At 42.0% G+C, this 21,114-nt stretch overlaps 1 protein-coding gene across 7 annotated transcripts; it reads left to right on the forward strand.

The window, feature by feature from the left end:
* The first annotated feature begins 765 nt into the window (after positions 1-765).
* On the forward strand, positions 766-7,627 carry ARMCX3 (armadillo repeat containing X-linked 3). 7 transcript variants are annotated; one of them, XM_023541186.2, is made up of 5 exons: positions 766-943; positions 1,449-1,556; positions 1,794-1,873; positions 2,134-2,205; positions 2,490-7,627. In XM_023541186.2, the coding sequence occupies exon 5, from the start codon at positions 2,636-2,638 to the stop codon at positions 3,773-3,775; it is 1,140 nt and encodes a 379-aa protein (XP_023396954.1). In that variant the 5' UTR covers positions 766-943; positions 1,449-1,556; positions 1,794-1,873; positions 2,134-2,205; positions 2,490-2,635; the 3' UTR covers positions 3,776-7,627. The 7 variants fall into 7 exon arrangements, with proteins under 7 accessions (XP_023396954.1, XP_023396951.1, XP_023396956.1 ...); XM_023541183.2 differs by having other exon boundaries at positions 1,794-1,861; XM_023541188.2 differs by having other exon boundaries at positions 1,797-1,873.
* Positions 7,628-21,114: the final 13,487 nt, after the last annotated feature.

The following is a 21,114-nucleotide window of genomic DNA, read 5'->3' on the forward strand; positions in this document are numbered from 1 at the left end:
GTGATTTCTACTCCACCTTTTCTGTGCTTCTGGCTTCTGAGGGCTCAATGCCTCTTCCTTGATAACAGATGGGGGCAAAAGTCTGTAGCTTTCCCATGTAAAAGACCAGCCTAGCCAGAAGATTTACAAATTCTCAGACGCAATGATTAGTTAGCTTGTTCAGGGTTGTGTTATGTGCCAGGGCCCAGAAAACATTAAGATTGTTTTAAGTGAAGTGGGTAACGCTGCCCATAAAGGGAGAAAATGTGGAACTTTTGGAGGCCATCACCTAACGTCAATCTCCCACTCCTCCTTTTTTCCCACTCAAATGAAAATAGCTTTATTGTATTTTTTTTTTCTCATAGAAAGAATGCAGACTGGAGGTGGGAGCAGGGGCAGACAAAAAGAACAAAAAAGTATTAAGAAAGTAAAAACCACACTCTCACTCCTAGGCCTCCTTTTCCGATGGCTTGTGCATTTCAGATCTAGGACTAGATTTCAGAGGAAATGGTAGACATTAATAGCTGGAAGGAGAGGAGGTGGAGGGAGAGTCTGCTGTCCCAGGAGCCCAGGAAGGAGGAGGTAAAATTTCAAAAAAAAAGTACAAGTAGCCAGTAGCCCCAGGGGAGGATGCTGTCCCTTTCTGGTAGTCAAAGGAAGGCGAATACAACCACAGGGAGATGGGATTAGCGAGGAGGAAAGAAGTGACAAGGCCGAGTACAGGGGAAGGAAAGGAGGGGGGCGGGCCCTCTTCTGCCGCACTGCTGGTGGGAGGGGAAATTGGGGACCCGAGTTGGTGGATGACGTAGATATCACGTGACCAAGAGCTGACGTGTGCAGAAGTCCTTCTTGTCCTGGTCGTTGTTCCCGTCTGAGTACCAGCTCCCCATTGCCCTGAGGGCGGGCGGGCCTGCTGCAGGGGGAAGAAGGAGGAGGAGAAGGAAATTGTCCCGGATTCTTGCAGGTCAGTGCCTAGGAGATTCCATAAGGTGGGGTTAGCCCAAGGCGTAGGGCGGAGACCGTCGCGGGTCCTGGGGCGCCTTGGTCCGTCTCTCCCCCTCGCCTCCCGCTGTCCGAGACGTATGTCCCGCTCGCAGGCCGTTTAGATGCTTCGAAACGGTGAGCAGGGGCATATTTGGGGTGGAGCCCAGAGATCTGGAGGTGGGAATCTGCTGGGAGCAGAGGCTTGCAATCCGGAAAGGGAGCTGCAGCCTGGGTGTTGGCTCCCAGTTTACCAGGACAGTGCCGGCGGGTAAAGCTGGGTATGGGGAGGTGGTGGGGTGCAACGCGGTGTGTTAGCGGAGCCCCGAGAGAGGTAATAAGGGTGGGAACCCTTTGACAATCGGGCCTCCGAATTTGAAAAGAGTTTCGTGTTCTGGGGACTGGTCCGTCCAGCAAGCACTCAGTAGCGGCTGTTTCCCGTCTTTCTGTCTGTGTCTGTGGCTTCCTGACCGTGGCTCTGTGTCTAGTGGGTCCGATCCTCTCTCGGGTGGCCAGTCTTTACGTAGGTTTCGGCACAACGCTGGGCAAGAGAAGAGGAAGGAAATCAACCTCGATCGGTGAAGGTCGATTTGAGGGTAAGGTCATCTGCGGACCCCAGGAGGGGCGGGCGTGGGGGTGGGGAGAAACCAGAGATGGTAATCTAGGTTCAGCTCTGAGTCTGAGTATTTTTCTCACTCCCGGGACTGTGGGGAAATGGCGTGCGTTGGGGAAGAGGGGAGAGGGTGGCAGGAGGGAAACCTATCAGATAGTTTGTTCATAATCCTCCTCTCTCATCCAGCAGTTAGTCCCCATGTTTTCGATCTGTCATCCAGCAGGTCTGCTGTAGCAGGTGGCACCGCTTGAAGCGAGGGAGGAAGTTTCCCCCCCATCAGCAGTCGAGGTTCGTGTGGAGGTAGGGGCTGTCTGGGGGGGGGGGGGCGGAGATCAGCTGAAGTTTGGACCAGCTCATCCGCTGCTGCCTTATTTTCCTTCCATCCCTCCCATTTCAGGCTAAGGGAGAGGGGCAGGCATGAGCATGTTTTGAATGGAGTAGAGGGGTAGAGAGGTTAAAGAAAATGACAATCGGATTGTGAATCGGGAAACTGACAGGGGAACAGGGTACTAGTCTGTGCATGGAGCCCTCAGTCCTCACTGGCTCTGGTCTCTCTGCAGATCCCAAGGGTTGCTGGGCGTGGCACACCTCCAGGGGAGGGAAGAAGGAGCAAACTGCCCTGTCTTGTGGAGGTTAGTGAAAGGGTGCTATTCCCTGGGAATGGCTGAGGGGCGAGGGGTGGGGCTGAGCCCTAGCAGAGTCCCTGGGCTCCATTGCTTTTATCTAGGTCCGGGTGGGAGTGAGCTGGGAGGGGGGCGGTGCTGGGAGAGGGTGAAATGAAGGGCGTAGAGTTTAACAATCCACCTTTGACACCAAGCACTCAGTTACTACTCTCCTGTCCCTTGGTGCAACTCTCCTCTTGGGAGGACACAAAGAGAAGCGAAAGTCAAATTCCGTTTCATTCCTCCACTCTTAGGTCCACCTGCAGTATCAGCTGTTGTGGCCTTGAAGTGGCTGAAGACTACTACCCTCCACAGGCCTAAATCCAGGCCCACAGCCATCCTCCCCCGGCCTGAGTGACTACTCTGTTCCTTGGTCCCTGCTATTGTCAGGGACGATTGCATGGGCTACGCTAGGAAAGTAGGCTGGGTGACAGCGGGACTGGTGATCGGGGCTGGTGCCTGCTATTGCATTTATAGACTGACCAGAGGAAGAAAACAGAACAAAGAGAAAATGGCTGAGGGCGGGTCTGGGGATATGGATGATACTGGCGACTGTTCTGGGGGCAGGTACAACGACTGGTCTGATGATGATGACGACAACAATGAGAACAAGGGCGTTGTATGGTACCCGCCTTGGGCCCGGATTGGGACTGAGGCCGGGACCAGAGCTAGGGCCAGGGCCAGGGCCAGGGCCACCCGGGCACGTCGGGCCGTCCAGAAACGGGCTTCCCCCAATTCAGATGATACTATTTTGTCCCCTCTAGAGCTGCAAAAAGTTCTTTGCTTGGTTGAGATGTCTGAAAAGCCTTATATTCTTGAAGCAGCTTTAATTGCTCTGGGTAACAATGCTGCTTATGCATTTAATAGAGACATTATTCGGGATCTGGGTGGTCTCCCAATCGTTGCAAAGATTCTCAATACCCGCGATCCCATAGTTAAGGAAAAAGCTTTAATTGTTCTGAATAACTTGAGCGTGAATGCTGAAAATCAGCGCAGGCTTAAGATATACATGAATCAAGTGTGTGACGACACAGTCACGTCTCGCTTGAACTCATCTGTGCAGCTGGCTGGACTAAGACTGCTTACAAATATGACTGTTACCAATGAGCATCAGCACATGCTTGCTAATTCCATTTCAGACTTTTTTCGTTTATTTTCAGCAGGAAATGAAGAAACCAAGCTTCAGGTTTTGAAACTCCTTTTGAATCTGGCTGAAAATCCAGCCATGACTAGAGAACTGCTCAGGGCCCAAGTACCGTCTTCACTGGGTTCCCTCTTTAATAAGAAGGAGAACAAAGATATTATTCTTAAACTTTTGATCATATTTGAGAATATAAGTGACAATTTTAAATGGGAAGAAAATGAACCTACTCAGAACCACTTCGGCGAAGGTTCACTTTTTTTCTTTTTTAAAGAATTTCAAGTATGTGCTGATAAGGTTTTGGGAATAGAAAGTCACCATGATTTTTTGGTGAAAGTAAAAATTGGAAAATTCATGGCCAAACTGGCTGAGCATATGTTTCCAAAGAGCCAGGAATAACGTCTTAATTTTGCAGTCTAGAAGCAATGTGTATTATAAGCTAGTCCTTTTCTCCACCTTGTTTATTTGGTAAAGGAATCCTTTCAGCTGCCAATTTTGAATAATGAATATCATACTGTATCATCAATGCTGATATTTTCCAAGTTGGCCTTCAGGTTTCAGCTGGATGAATGAATATTATACTTGTTCTGAAAACATGTTTGTTGCTTTTTATCTTGCTGCCTAGATGGAAATGTTTTTACTATTTTCTCAGCATAAGTGACAGTGAACCAATTCATCGTAAGTGAGCTCCTTTCTGTCATTTGCATTGACTTCATTCGTGTCTCATCAATAGAATTGTGGAAAGAAAAGGGGAAGGAAAAAAAGGGAAAGGACGACAGAAACCATCTTTGTCTTTTGGTTTATAATCTAGTTGAAGAGATAAGAAACGTACAGACAGAAAGATAACAGAATAGCTTGAGCGTATGCTTGTTGTCAAATGTGCACTCTCAGAGTACAGAGGAGACAGAGGTTTCTGTGGGTAAGGATAGTCAGCTAAAGCTTCTTGGAGGAGATAGGAGTGAGGGAGGATGGGGTGAGAAAAGCATAGAGGTAGGAACCCTGTTTCGGTGAGGAAACCAATCTGTTTACAGTGGAGAGTGTGGGAAGCGGGAGTAGGGCGTACATTTGGAGGGCTGGATGAGGCTAGTTTGTGGAAAGCTGTTTGAATATTATCTCATTGAACACTGAGAGCCTCTAAATATTTTCAACTAGATAGAATATTTGGGACCCATATAAAAATCTTTCTCTCCTACTGTGCAGTGTTGGAAAGAGCGTGGCAAAATGGACACTTTCAAACCCTGGCAATGGGAATGAGTTTACGCTGGCACCAGGTTTGCGGAGGGCCATTTGGTAATATATAGCATAAGCTTCAAACATGTAAACTCTTTGACTCACAGGAATTTGTCCTAAGTAAAAAACTGAATAATTGGCCAAACAGTATATGTACAAGGCTGTTCATCCTAGTGCTATCTAAAGTAGTAAAAATTGGGAACAACCTAAGTGTCTAGTACACTGGGTGGGTTAAATAAATTATGGCATGTTCACACAGTGGAATGCAATAAATATGTTGATGAAAATTTACATTGCCAGGAAAAGATATTCACCATGCATTGTTGAGTGAGAAAGGTAGAGTTAGATAGCAGTAATCATAGTATGATTGCACTTTTTTTTTAATAGTAAAGCATATGTTTAAATAGACATTACAAACTCTGGAAATATAGATACCCAAACAGTCTTATCTCTGGGTGGGAAATGAGTGATTTTTACCTTTTTACTTTTTATTCATCTATGTGTTCTCATTTACCTATAATGAGCATTGATTTTTAGGAAATTTTTGAAAAAGAAAAGTATTGGGAATGAAGCAGGTGATCGACTGGAGTATGTACTGAGTGGAAAAACATTTGGATTAAAAATTCAGTGCTTCCTCTCTGAAATCGAAGCTTCCTCTCTGAAATGACAGATAAGTGGAGAAGATGGGCCTTGTCATGAGGATTAAATGAAGTAATACATGCAAAGTACTTACAATGTTCTGGCACATAGCAGTTAATCGAGAAAAGTGAGCACCCTTAATTCCTTAGAATGCAGGGGTGATAGTTTTTTGGTTGACCTTTGTTTTGCTGGGGTATTCTGCCATGTGTCAGTGTCATTTAATTAAAAAAAATAACAATAAAAGTTAACATTTATTAAGTGACTATTTGTAGAGTTCTGTCATTCCTGCAAAGCAACCTTCCAAATAGTTTCTCAAAGGAATAAAGTTTTTGTTCTTTTTTAAGAGACCAAGTGTTTCCTCAGACATGATCTCACCAACCTCCACAACATAGTCCTACTTGGTTTGGAAGGCCAGATGATGGTATCCTATTTTATTGTATGAGGCCAGGAAAGAGTAAAATCTTCTGGCTAGTTCAATACTAGTTTTAACTCCAGGTCTCTAGATACTCTAATGTCTGTAGTAGACAAAAGGATCAGAGACTGGTTGGTTTACAGTTATTGGGTATGGTGACCCTACTGAACCATGTACAAGTGGGGACTCATTTGACACGAGTTTTAAGGGGCGGGGATGAGGGGAAGGGAATTAAAATTTTCCTTGCTCCTATTGTTAGGTGGAAGAAACAGATTTGGGAGGGAACGAGGATGAATCCAGCTTAAAATAAATAGAGTTTGAAAGGTACCTAGTTAGCCCAGATGGTTTGCACTTGGCTGGTAACCAAAAGATTGGTGGTTCGAATCCACCCAGTGGCACCATGGAAGAAACAGGCCTGGCGATCTGCTTCTGTAAGTTACAGCCAAGAATGCCCTGTGGAGCAGTTCTGCTGTGTAACACAGGGGTCTCTTAAGTCACAAATTAACCACAACAACAACAACAACAAAAAAACGAAAAACCAACAATAAAATAATGTTTGAGGTACCTGTTGGGACATTGAGATAGGAACACACTGTTGTCATTTGAATGCATTAATCAGAGTTCAGAGGAGAAGTCCGGGCTGCAAATAGGATTTGGGATTGAGGACACAGGAGTGGATGTGGTCCTTCAGAGAGAAGATGCAGAGTGAAGGGCCGAGGGCTGCAAATAGAATTCTGTAAGGGACTGTGACAGCTGTGGAGTGCAGGACAGAATTGAAACTGAGTGTATACCCTTCCAGACATTTTTACTACACATATATCTATATATTCTTCACATGAGGTTGGATCATGCTGCAGATACATTTTCAGAATCTGATTTAATTTTTTCCTCACAAAAATAATAAATAATAATAAATATTTACTAGAGATAGTTGAGAAAATAGAGGCAATGACTGCAAACTTGTCCCCTGACCCAGATATGCAACTTAAGCATCTAAGAAATATTCATTTCAAGGCATGTTGATCTTGAGGTGCTGAGTGACTCTTGCAGCTGGGGTGAACATGACATTAACTTCCCAGTAATAAGAAGCCAAGGGGCCCTGGTGGCGCAATGGTTACGTGCTTGACTGCTAACAGGAAGGTCAGCGGTTTGAACACACGAGTGGGAGAAAAGACCTGGCAATGTGCTCCCATAAAGGTTACAGCCAGAAAGCCCTATGGAGCAGTTCTACTCTGACCTATAGGGTCGCTGTGAGCCGGAATTGACTCTACAGCACACAACAATGATAATAAAAAGCCACAGCGAGGCAGGGGCACAAGCCTTCGGGAGAAAGATGTGGCAGTCTGCCTCTGTAAAGATTTACAGCCTTGGAAGCCCTATGGAGCTGCCCTATAGGGTTGCTATGAGTCAGAATCTACGCAACGGCAGTGGATTTGGTTTGGTTGTCCCTTCTCATTTTTCTTTCTTCCTCCCTCATACTTTTTTATTTCCTCCCGGAGAGATAATTGGTGATAGTTTTTAGGGGTTGATGTGCTTCTGTGTCTTTCGAGATGACCCTTTAATTCTCATGAAACTATCGCACACACCAAAAACAAACCTGTTGCTGTTGGGTTGATTCCAACTTATAGCAACCTTATAGGACAAGAGTAGAATAGTCCCATAAGGTTTTCAAGGCTGTAATCTTTACAGAAGCAGATTGACACAGCTTTCTCCTATGGAGTGACTGGTGGGTTCAAACTGCCAACCTTTCTGTTAGCAGAACCGCTGCTTAACCACTGTGCAACCAGGCCTCCTTTCTCATGCACCATTGGGCATTTAATACGGAATAGTAATTGTCGTTGTTATAGTCATAAGGTGACTCTGGTTGCAACTGAATACCAAGATTTTTTGGAACCCTTGTTGAACAGAGACTGGGAAAGAATGAACTAGCCTTAGACTGACACAGCCCTCCGTGCACTGCATGCACTTTTGACGTCCCCCACCCGGCTTTTCTGGCCTTCGAGAGAAGTGCTGTGTGAGCCAGTTGCGTAACTGCCTGATCCAGGCCGGTCACAGGGTCGGGCTACACACCAATGTCCTAATGTTTTCACTTTGGACATTACCACTCTCACACTTTTGGGGGATTGTCGTGGTGAACTTGTTCATGAGGACAGGGAGGAGGCAGGATCCTCTCTTTAGACACGATGGCTGCTCCTGAGCAGCTAAGGAAATTGGAAAACTCAGAGAAAAGCCTGCTGTTTTGTTCTCATTTAACTGTTTTAGGAATAGGGGAGGGTCCTATCTCAGTTCAAATTTTGCTCAAAGTGATTTTACAAGGATGGGATTCAGCTCGCTTATCAAAACATAATGCCCAAAACATAATATTTTACCAGGGCTCCATTTCAGTGGCAGATAATATAAATTTTGAAATGCACAATGAATATGATTAATGACCTATGGAAATAATACAAGAGACTGGAGAATTCTGGAGAACTGAAAATTCCTAGGAAGGTCTTGTGGGAGCAGGACTAGGATTTGAGTGAGATTTGATCGAAATCAGTTTCATGGTTCTGTGTTTATTCACTGCTGCGTCAGTGCTTTGCTTCATATATTGTTCTTTAGACATACCGAGAGATGTCTGGAAACCCTGGTGGCATAGTGGTTAAGTGCTACTGCTGCTAACCAAAAGGTCGGCGGTTCGAATCCACCAGGTGCTCCTTGGAAACTCTACGGGGCAGTTCTACTCTGTCCTATAGGGTCCCTATGAGTCGGAATCGACTCGACGGCAGTGGGTTTGGTTTTTTGGTTTAGAGATGTCTACCTGAGAGGTAGATTAAAGATTTTCAGAAAGTCTTTTTACACTTCTACCCATAATTCATTTTGTTTTTTTTTTTTTTTACTCATAATTCATCCGTTTTCCCACTCTGTTCCCTCTTCCCTTTCCAGGTCTCTAATATTTCACCTAACAGGCACAGTGCTGCAACTACCATTACTGTATATTGATCATCTTAGTTGTAGCATAAAAGAGATGTGTTCAGGATTTAGTGTCTAGGAGAAAGCAAGGTGCAAACAAATAAGCTAGATAGAGATTGTGACAGATACCATTTCCCAGTGGACTCATTCTACTTATGTACCCAAGGGAAACCTCTGAATAGTCAAAAAGAAGAATATATATAATGATTTACTAAGGGGTGGGGTGACAGACACAAAAAGCTATTAAACATTTCTATGTACTCCCTGACTGGAATCCTGGAAAGAGAGTGTCATTTCTTCTTTTGTTTGGAGATGATTTCTTATTTATTGTTAGAGATAGAATATTACACTTGAGATTAAACATGTAATATCACACGCAAGCAAAATTTTGCTGAAGATCATTCAAAAATGGCTGCAGCAGTATATCAACAGGGAACTGCCAGAAATTCAGACCGGTTTCAGAAGAGGATGTGGAACCAGGGATATCATTGCTGATGTCAGATGGATCCTGGCTGAAAGCAGAGAATACCAGAAGGATGTTCACCTGTGTTTTATTGACTGTGCAAAGGCATTCGACTGTGTGGATCATAACAAACTGTGGATAACATTGCGAAGAATGGGAATTCCAGAACACTTAATTGTGCTCATGAGGAACCTTTACATGGATCAAGAGGCAGTTGTTCGGACAGAACAAGGGGATACTGATTGGTTTAAAGTCAAGAAAGATGTGCATCAGGATTGTATTCTTTCACCATACCTATTCAATCTGTATGCTGAACAAGTAATCCGTGAAGCTGGACTGTATTAAGAGGAACAGGGCATCAGGACTGGAGGAAGACTCATTAACAACGTGCGTTATGCAGATGACACAACCTTGCTTGCTGAAAGTGAAGAGGACTTGAAGCACTTAGTAATGAAGATCAAAGACCACAGCCTTCAGTATGGATTGCACCTCAACATAAAGAAAACAAAAATCCTCACAACTGGACCAATGAGCAACATCATGATAAATGGAGAAAAGATTGAAGTTGTCAAGGATTTCATTTTACTTGGATCCACAATCAACACCCATGGAAGCAGCAGTCGAGAAATCAAAAGACACACTGCGTTGGGTAAATCTGTTGCAAAGGACCTCTTCAAAGTGTTGAAGAGCAAAGATGTCACCCTGAAGACTAAGGTGCACCTGACCCAAGCCATGGTATTTTCAATCACATCATATGCATGTGAAAGCTGGACAACGAATAAGGAAGACCAAAGAAGAGTTGATGCTTTTGAATTGTGGTGTTGGGGAAGAATATTGAATATACCACGGACTGCCAAAAGAACGAACAAATCTGTCTTGGAAGAAGTGTGGCCAGAATGCTCCTTAGAAATAAGGATGGCCAGACTGCATCTTACATACTTTGGACATGTTGTCAGGAGGGATCAGTCCCTGAATAAGGACATCATGCTTGGCAGAGTACAGGGTCAGCGGAAAAGAGGAAGACCCTCAACGAGGTGGACTGACACAGTGGCTGCAACAATGAGCTCAAGCATAACAACGATTGTGGGGATGGCTCAGGACCGGGCAGTGTTTCGTTCTGTTGTGCATAGGGTCGCTGTGAGTCAGAACCGACTCGATGGCACCTAACAACAACACATTTATATGTGTGATTATTTGACAGAGTATTAGGCAGTTGCAGATTAATATTTATGTTAGTTTATGGCATTTGGGTTCCTTCACATGCAGAAACTGTGAATTCAATTCCATGCCTATGGATAGAGTTGGCCTGTGTTCCTATTGCTCCCAGGGTTTCTTTATCAATCCGTTAAAAAACCTCCTAAAACCCATTGTCGTCGAGTAGAATTCACAGTGACCCTATAGGACAGTGTAGAGCCGCCCCATGGACTTTTCAAGGCTGTAAATCTTTATGGAAGCAGATCTTCCTGGAGTGGCTAGTTTAAACTGCCAACCTTTCAGTTATCAGCTGAGTGCTTAACTACTGTGCCACCAGGGCTCCTTATCCACCCGTGGTCTCACACAGAACACAATTATATTTCTTGTCAAGTATCTTACTATCTTTGGTGTGGGGAAGGTTTTTCTAATCATGATTTAATGTCCTGGTTGCACTTCAGGCGGGCCTGGATTTAGAAAGGAGCTCAGTACCAGATTTCCATCTTCCCCTGCTTAGAGACATCGCCTCCTGTCCTTATGTGGAATTAAAACACTGGTCCCCAGCCGTTAAAGCCAATATCCATTTATTTGTCTTTAGCTCCTGCTCTGCTGTTAATTCTTTCTTTTTTCGGAGATTTTCATTTCATGATTATGAACTTGACCATATTACTATTTTTAGAGGGATACATATTCTATCATTTCTGTGAATTTTGAAGTGGGAAGGAGAAAGCTTTCCAAGTCAGTTCACTCTGCTATTGACTAGAAAGTTCCTAGGATATGTTAGTTGGACTGGATTGTGTAGGTGACTTGTGTCATACCTTTTCAGAGACAGTTGGGGTGGGGGGGATGGCTGTTTTATATTGCTTTCAGACAGGTAGTATAGGTTCCTACCAAGCTTTCTATCCTAGCATGGCAATGGCCCAGAAGCAGCAGAGAAAGTACCAATCCCTCAGGGATGACACAGAAGCAAAATAGAGAGCTCACATATCTGAAGGGACCATGAAGAAGGAATGAGAGTAGTGAATTGTGTAGAACAATGACACTAGGACCACATGGACCTTTTCCTTGAACAACTCTAAGGCACTTTGTAAGCATTCTTGAGCTGAAACCCAACCATGGGGAAAATAATAGATCTTGCATGGATTTAATTTCAGCCACCCCAGTGGAATGGTAGGACAAAATGGCAATTATAAGTATTAATATAACCCCAAAACCAAACTCATTGCCATCCAGTCGATTCTGACCCATAGTGACCCTATAGGACAGAGTAGACCTGCCCCATGTGGTTTCCAAGGAGCGCCTAGTGGATTTGAACTGCTGACTTTTTGGTTAGCAGCTGTAGCTCTTACCCACTTTGCCACCAGGAATTCCTTGTACATATATGGAATTATAATTATACACGTATTTGTGATTATTTGATTAATGTATACCCCCCTCTAGTCTGTGAGCTTCATGAATGTGAAGACCTAGTCTGTTTTTCTCACCAGTGTGTTCTTAGTGTCTTGCACAGATGATTGATAAAAACTTATTAAATGAATAAAAGAAAACATTTCTGCATTGTTTGAATATTTTTACAATGACTATGCATTAATTTTATTACCAAAACAAAATAAAAATATCCTATTAGGAACAAATTTAAACATAGAACTTCTGGGCGAAAGATCCGTATTATTTTGGGGGTCACCCTTCCACACTTGGTAATTATGGCCTTTCTTTATGAAAAATCCACATACAGCCTCCCTCTACCACCAACACACAACTTTACATAAGTTTCCAGGAATTCATAGACTTGGCCAGTTGAGAACACCTGATCTAAGTTAATCAGCATCATTAGCAAGTGATTTCCTTGGACACTGGCCCAAGTCTGGCTGAGGGGTCACTGGGGAGAAGGTGGATTGGCAGGCAGCAATCCTGCAGCATATCTAGGCTCCTCCTGGGTTCCTGGAGATGCAGAGTTCAAAGATGAGCGACCAAGCAGGCTGCACCTCTCAGTACAGGTAAAAGGTAGCAGACAGCATCTAGGAAGTTTTCCACCTGGGCACCATGAGTAAGGGGAGATAGCAGGCAGGCCTGGAGGGTTCTCCCCACAGCAATCACCTTTCCAGGCTTCTTGAAAACCATCAGCTGCAGTGGTAAGTGGGAATAATCCCTTCTGTGCTTCCTCTGGTCAGCAGTTCAAATCCACCAGGTGCTCCTTGGAAACTCTATGAGGCAGTTCTACTCTGTCCTATACAGTCGCTATGAATTGGAACTTACTAGATGGCAAAGGTTTTTTTTTTTTTTTTTATGTTTCCTCTGAGTTACCTCTGTGGGAACTTGGTGGAGGGAGGAAGAGTGGGAGGAAAGGAAGGAAAGAGCCAAAGGCATCTACTCAGGTCATCAACTTGGTCATCTGTCCGTGTATATTTTTGGAGTGAGCAACAGAATCAAGAGCCTGAAGGCAGGGGATAAGAGGCTCTGGAATATGGGAGGGGTGGGGGAGCAGAAGCTCCCCCAACTCTTGACAGGGCAGGAAGGATCAGATCATTAGCTGCCTCAACCTCACAGTTCTTCCCTTGGTTGAGAGCTAAATCTCACTGTTTAGGAGGATTCAGTCTAAAAACTTATCAAATACCTTAGCATGTTTAGAAATACTTCTTGTGTAGAAAAACAATACATTTGTGAAAATTTAATTGGACTAAGGCACTTTCATGAAGTGGTGCCTCCCTCTTAAGTTGAAAATCTTTTTTATGATAGATTTTTTTTCCCCAAATAGATTCCTTGTAAATTTTCCAATGAAAATAACTCTATTGCTTTTTTTTCTGATGGTAAAAGATTGCATGCTGATGCTTATCTTTTGGGCTGCAATAATACTGGAAAATAGGAGAAAGTAAGTACAAATCATGGGGCCTCTAGGTGGTGCAAATGGTTAATGCGCTTGGCTGCTAACCAGAAGGTTAAAGGTTCAAGTCCATTCAGAGGTGCCTCAGAAGAAAGGCCTAGCCATCTACTTCTGAAAAATTAGCCATTGAAAACCCTATGGAACACAGTTCTACTCCGACACACATGGGGTTGCCATGAGTCAGCAACTGGTTAAGCACAAATTTTAATGTTCACTCCTTGCCTCTGCTTCCTACTTTCACCCTCTTCCTTAGAGACAACGGTTCTAATATATTCGATGTGTATATTTTTGTTTGTCTGAGTTCTTTTAAAACTGACATTATTGTGTATGCATGAATTTTTAATTTACGTAATGGTGTGATGCTGTGATTCGCATCCTAAAGTCTCACCATCCTCGCTACCAAGGAGCATTCTGGTCGTACTTCTTCCAAGACAGTTTTATTCATTCTTTTGGCAGTCCGTGGTATATTCAGTATTCTTCTCCAATGCCACAATTAGAAAGCGTCAATTCTTCTTCGGTCTTCCTTATTCATTGTCCAGCTTTCACATGCATATGATGTGATTGAAAATACCATGGCTTGGGTCAGGCGCACCTTAGTCTTCAGGGTGACATCTTTGCTCTTCAACACTTTGAAGAGGTCCTTTGCAGCAGATTTGCCCAAAGCAATGCACCTTTTGATTTCTTGACTGCTGCTTCCATGGCTGTTGATTGTGGATCTTCTATATTATCTTCTATTTACTTTATAATTTTACCTTTCATATTTAGGCCTTTCATCCTCTGGAGTTCAGATTTATACTTGGTGTTAGGAAAGGATCCAGTTTTATTTTTCTTCAAAATAATGAGCCAGTCTTCCCAAGACCTTATACTTAACAGTTCACCCTTTCTCCATTAATTTGTGGTACCGGTTTTATAGGATATTAAGTTTCCACATGTATACAAGTCTGTCTCTAAGCCTTTCCATTTATTTATTTATCTCTTCTTGCACCAATACTGTATTATTTTTATTTCTATGATATGACAGAGACTCGTGAGTTATTTAGAAGCATGTTTTAAAATTTCCAAACACATGGGTTTTTTAAGTGCTATCTTGTTATTGATTTCTATCCTAATTGCATTTTGGTCAGACAATGTGATCTTTATGATACTGATTTTTGAAAATGTGTTGAAACCTGCTTCATGGTCGATTACAAGACCAGTTATTGTAAATGTTCTATGTATGTTTGAGAAGAACGTGTATTCTTTCATTATCGGATGCAGAATTCCAATTATGTCCACTAAATCAGCATATTTCTGTAGCTTTTCTTTTGTTCTCCTTGTCCTTAAAGTACTTGAGAGAAGTCTGTTGAAATCTCCCGCGTGATTTTAGATTTATTCGTTTCTTATTATAGTTCCATAACCTTTTTCTTTGTATATTTCGAGGTTACTTTATTAAATGCCCATAAATTTAGAATTGTTTTTATATTTTTAGGTGAATTAAACCTTTTATCATCCAAAAGCTTTTTACTCTGGAAATAATTATAGATTCACAGGGAGTTGCAAAGTATAGAGATGTCTCATGTATAGGGTTGCAATGGGTTGGAATCGACTTGATGGCAATGGTTTTTTTTTTCATATACCCTTCACCCAGTTTCCCCCAATGGTTAAACTTTCCACAACTATAGTACAATATCAAAACTACGAAATTGACATTGATACAATTATCTCACTACTTCAGTCAAAATACGTAACCATTCTATCACCACAAAGATCTCCCTTATGCTACTCCTTTACAGTCACACCCATTCCTCTGCTTCTCCACCATCCCTAACATCTGGCAACCACTAATATGTTCTCCAGCTCTTTAATTTTTTTCATTTCAAGAATGTTATACAAATGGAATCATACAATTTGTGTCCTTTTGATGTTGGCTTTTGTCTTATTTTTATTTTACTCGGCATAATGCCCTTGTGATTCATCCAAGTTTTTGTGTGTGTCAATGGTTCATTCGTCTTTTTTGCTAAGTAGTTTTCCATGGTATGGATACACCACAGTTTGTTTAACATTTCGCCTATTCTTTATCTTTAATAATGCTTTCCATCTTAAGATCTATTTTATCTCATATTAATTTGATTATGCCATCTTCCCTTTGGTTAGTGCTTGCATGATATAACTTTTCCTGTAATTTTATTTCAAAGTTTTATGTGCTTATTCTTTAGCATACAGTTGGATTTTTAAAATCTGACAGTATGTTTTAACTAGTAAGTTTAGACTATTTCCACTTATTGTTGTTACTGATACATTTAAACTGTGTGCTTTATATTTGCCTTGATTTTTTGAGCCTTCACCTTTCTCCTTTCTCACCTTCTTTTGGAGTAAATGTTTTTTTCTTACTGCATTTTTTTCTTTACTGCTTTAGACATTGTACATTCTATCTCTATTATTTTAGTAGTTTGTCTTGAAATTTTACCATTCATATCTAATAAAAGTCTAGAGCTAGTCAATATATTATCAATATATTTATAATAGGTAAAAGTCCTGTTTATGATTAACATGGACTCGTCTAAACGTAGGCACACTCATAATCTATAATTCTTCTCTTCTTCATACTGATATTGCAATATCACCCTTAGACCCAAGATGTTTTCATATTTCCAAGTATGAATCTCAGTGAGGGTCTATGAGGCAAAGTGCTATTTTCCTTGTAAGGGAAGAACAGTGGGAACTATTTCCAAAAGGCCCAAGGAGGGTCAGGATTTCTCAGATCACCCATTTCAGTTACCAGTGTTCCCAGTTGCAATAAAGAACTCTGGTAAGGTGGTGAACTCAACTGATCCTACAATTACTTCACAGAAAAGGCCAGTTCCTAAACTCATTCTTCAAGTGGTGTTGATAACTTTAAGTAGAAAGGCATTCCTGCAGTAGGATTCTTCACATTTAATCAGGAATTCCATCTTCTTTCCTGCTCATTGTCGTCACTGGAAGTTGTTCAGTGTCCTTAGAAACAACATCTGATCCCACCCAATTCCTCTTGCCCATGAAATCATTCTATGAGAGCAACTACCTTGTCACCTAGAACCTACTGTCAAAAGGAAAATACTCTCAGTTAATTGTAGGCTGTTAGTTTCCAACCCCAGACTGTGGAAGGAAGTGTCATTATACATTGCCCTACCTCATCTCCAATATCCCACGTTTTGTCTGAGACTCTATATTGCTTACTACTTCATTTCTGGTCTTAGTCTGTAGCCATTTGCTTAAAGCAGAAAAAGGGAGTTAAAGGTAAGATATCGTGATATTTCTTTCCACTACTTTTTTTGTGGTGAATGCATATGTAACAAAACAGGTGCCATTTCAACATGCTTCACATGTACATTTCAGTGACATTCATTGTATTCATCAACTTTTTCCTTCCTTAATAGAAGCTCAGTGTCTCCAAAGCAGTGAGTCTCCTTTCCTCCCTCCCTCCTACCCTCCCCTGGTAGCCACTAATAACCTTAGGTCTATATACATTTGCCTGTTCTCACCTTTCATATAAGTGGAAACACACAGTATTTGTCCTTTTGTGGCTTATTTCACTCAGCATGATGTTTTTAAGGTTCATCCACGTTGTAGCATGTATCATTGTGGTATTTCTTACAGGTAATGGTAAAGTTGGATAACCTGGCCTGATAAAGGGTGGAAACAAGTGCAGCTTCAGGGACGTGAAAAGGAGTTTGTATTGCTTCATCCTTGTGCTCTGCCACTAAAATAAAAGCTCTTTATTCTCAGTCCTTGGATTTATCAGTTCATATTCTCATAAAAAGAGAACATTGTCACTTCTTGATTCAATTGTTCACCCAGATCAATAAATTAAAGCAAGGAAGGCAGGACTATGCAGTGCAAACATGGCTGTGAGAACTGCCCCACTTCACCCATGTACTGAACATGCAATATAAAAGGTAAAAACTATAGTATAGAATACCCGAGGAATATTTCACCAGAAACATTTTAGGAATAATGTAGCTGATGCTCAATCCTTGGTACCTATTGTTATTATTTTACTAAGTTAAACCTTTAAAAAAAATTGTTCTTATAAGACTCAGCCACACTTGAACTATGCTGTTGATCTTTTACATGTGATGTGATTTAAGACACAAAACTCCGGATTTTAGGAAATGAGGTATTTGCCTATTGCTTGATTCTTAGCTCATTCAAAAAACCAGACAACACAATTCTGCATGGGAATAAGTTTCACCTGAAGGAAATGGAAGTTTCTACTGTTAATCAGAGCAAAGAAGCTGGTTGGGTTACCTTAATAAGCCAAGAGATGCTAATGCAACCATCTCATCATATGAGCTCCAATAATCACCTCTACTTCACCCAGAAGAAGACATTATTGTTTCAGGGCTGACATCTTTTCAGCTTCTCCCTATTAAAGGTTCAAAAACATCTTGGGTTTCGTCTCACTCATCCAGGGGCATCTTGTTATGACAGCAATGATATTCTTTATTAAATGGTCATGGGTTCAATGTTATACGGGTTACAACGGTCACAGTAAAAGTGAGTAGGATCAACATCGGGCCCTAGGGCACTCCATCATCTTAGAAGGAGAAAAGGAAGAAAAGCTGTCTCCACTATTATCTCCAGCAATCTTCTTGAGAAAAAATCTTTACGTATTACAAGCTGTCAAGCTCATGGTTGAGGATGCAAGTTCCCGAAATTCTAATTTTGCTTCAGAGCTCAAATTTTATTTTTGGTGACAAATATTGTCAGTTGTTTTCTTTGAAAGAGAACTTTATTAATTTTCAAGAAAATATCTGCCAAATATCCAAGTCTGAAAAACCATAGTTTGTCTGCCAGTCATTCTTTTAAGTAAAAATGGTGTTTCAAGAAAAAAAGCAGCTAATTCAGCGCTCACTCAAACAATCATGCAAATATGTTCCTCTGAAACCAACATTATATTAACCTATGCAGCCGAAGTGCTTTGTGCATACTTCTTATTCCGTTACACAGAATATTAAGACATGGATTCAAGCACTGATATTTAATAAAATCTATAATATTTACAGTTTTATTAACGGCATTTGAAAATAATTTATTTTGTTCTTATTAAAAATACACACAGCCGAACATACACCAATTCAACAATTTCATTTTCTTTTTATTGTGATTTAGGTGAAAGTTTTCAGAGCAAATTGGTTTCTTATTAAACAGTTAATACACAAATTGTTTTGTGATATTGGTTGACAACCCAGCTATGCGTCAACACTCTCCCCTTCTCCACCTCGGTTCCCTGTTTCCTTTCGTCCAGTTTTTCTGTCCCTTCTTGCCTTCTCCTTTTTGCTTTTGGGCTGGTGTGCCCGTTAATCTTGTATACATGATCGAACTATGAAGCATGCCCCTCACGTGTGTTATCGTTGGCCCTATAGACCTGTCTAATCTTTGGCTGAAGGATGAACCTCAGGAGTGACTTCAGTACTGAGTAAAAGGGTGTCCGTGAACCACACTATTGGGATATTTCCAGTCTGAGTCAGATGAGCAAGCCTGGTCTTTTTTTTTAATTTGAATTTTGCTCTACATTTTTTCCCCCACTCTCTCTGGGACCCTCTATTTTGACCCCTGCTAGACCAGTCAGTGGTGGTAACCAGGCACCATCTAGTTGTTATGGGCTCAGTCTGGTGGAGGTTGTGGTGATTGTAGTCCATTAGCAATTCAACAATTTCTACATGTACACTTCAGTGACATTGATTACATTCTTTGAGTTATGCAACCATTCTCACCTTCCTTTTCCAAACTGTTCCTCCCCCATTAACACAAACTCACTGCCCCCTAAGCTTCCTATGTAACCTTTTGAGTTGCTATTGTCAATTTGATCCCATATATCTAGTTCTTAAAAGAGCATAATGCTCAAGGCAGACAATTTTTACTAGTTAAGCTGAACTATTGTTTGATTTTAAGGAGACTTCAGGGAATACTTTTAGCTTCAGGTTTAAAGATTATCTCAAGGCAATAGTTTCAGGGTCTCACCCAGCCTCTGCGGCTCCAGAAAGTCTGGATTCCATGAAGATTTTAAATTCTGTCCCATTAAGGACCTTTTTAAGTGAAGCTAGATTTAAAAAAAAATAGTGTGTGTGGCTGTAAAGAATAAAATCACCTCTAGTATAGTTTGGGGACACTCTCTTGATTCATGGTAAGGCCCCTGCAGTTTTACCCACCATTACTTTTCCACCATCAGGGCAAATGCTAGCATAGTGAGAATAGCAAATAACATGTTAGTATTATTTTGAGAATAGTTCTGACTTTATGGTCCCAGATGCCTGCATTGGTCTATGGACTACACTATGAAAACTACTGATGTGCAGTATAATTCCAATTTTGTGTGACTACACAGAGATGTACTTAATAAACATGTGAAAAATTTTTCACTGAGTTTCAATCATGTGAACCTTTTTAATTGATACCACAGGCATATGATGAATGTCTTCTCATGCCAATAAATATAGTATATCACAGTTTTTAGTAGTTGCATAATATTATACCATCTATTTTTTTTTTTATTGTTTAGCCAATTCCTTAGTGTTAGACTTAGTGCTGCCAATTGGGCCATTTGATTTGGCTGGTCCAATGGTGCTTGAAGTGTCAGCGGCAGATAGAGATGCCTTTGGGAATCTTTGGCAGGCCCCTATTGATGAATCACGGTGCAGACCCTTAGGATTTTGGGGCAAAGCTCTGCCGTCCTCTGCAGGTAACTACTCTCCTTTTGAGAAACAGCTTTTGGCTTCTCTGGGCCTTTAGTAGAGACTGAATGTTTAACCACGGGCCACCAAGTCACTATGCAGCCTGAGTTGCCCATGATGAACTGGGTGTTGTCTGACCCACAGAGTCATAAATTTGGATGTGCACAGCAGCACTGCATCTTTAAATGGAAGCGGTATGTACAAGATCAGTCCTGAGCAGGACCTGAAGGCATAAGTTAGCTGCATGAGGAAGTGGCCCAAATGCCCATGGTCTCCACTCCTGTCACACTACCTTCCACCTCCCAGTCTGCACCTATGGCCTCATGGGGAGTTCCTTATGACCAGTTAACTGAGGTAAGAAAACTCGTGCCTGGTTTATAGATAGTTCTGCGTGATATGCAGACACCACTTGAAAGTGGACAGTGGCAGCACTACAGCCCTTTCTGGGACCTCCCTGAAGGACAGTGGTGAAGGGAAACCCTCCCAATGGGCAGAGCTTTGAGCAGTGTACCTAGTTGTTCACTTTGCTTGGAGGGAGAAATGGTCAGGTGTGCGATTGTATACTGATTCATGGGCTGTGGCCGATGGTTTGGCTGGATGGTCAGGGGCTTGGAAGGAACATGATTAGAAAATCCGAGACAAGGATTTATGGGGAAGAGGTATGTGGACAGACCTTTCTGAATGGGCCAAAGAAGTGAAGATATTTGTGTCTCATGTGAATGCTTACCGAAGGGTGAGCTCAGCAGAGTATTATTTTAATAATCAAGTGCATAGGATGACACGTTCTATGGAAACCAGTCATCCTCTTTCCCCAGCTACTTTCATCATTGCTCAATGGGCTCACGAACAAAGTGGTCATCATGGCAGGTATGGAGATTATGCATGAGCTCAGCTACATGGACTTCTACTCACCAAGGCTGACTTGCTACAGCCACTGCTGAGTGCCCAATCTGCCAGCAGCAGAGACCAACCCTGAGTCTCCAGTATGGCACTCTCCCTTCAGGTGATCAGCCAGCAATCAGCCAGCAAGTTGATTACATTGGACGACTTCCTTCATGGAAATGGCAGCAGTTTGTTCTTACTGGAATAGGCACTTACTCTGGATATGGATTTGCCTTCCCTTCACACAATGCTTCTGCCAAAATCACCTTCATGGACTTACAGAATGCTTTATCCACCATCATGCTATCCCACACAGCATCGCCTCAGATAGAGGCACTCACTTCACAGCAAATGAAGTGCAGCAATGGGCCCATGCTCATGGAATTCACTGGTCTT

Source organism: Loxodonta africana, chromosome X (genome assembly GCF_030014295.1).
Source record: "Loxodonta africana isolate mLoxAfr1 chromosome X, mLoxAfr1.hap2, whole genome shotgun sequence".
Taxonomy (NCBI): Eukaryota; Metazoa; Chordata; class Mammalia; order Proboscidea; family Elephantidae; genus Loxodonta; species Loxodonta africana.

Bases quoted from the DNA above. Each gene is read 5' to 3' on its own strand.
- ARMCX3 (XM_023541186.2), top strand. From the start codon at position 2,636: ATGGGCTACGCTAGGAAAGTAGGCTGGGTGACAGCGGGACTGGTGATC.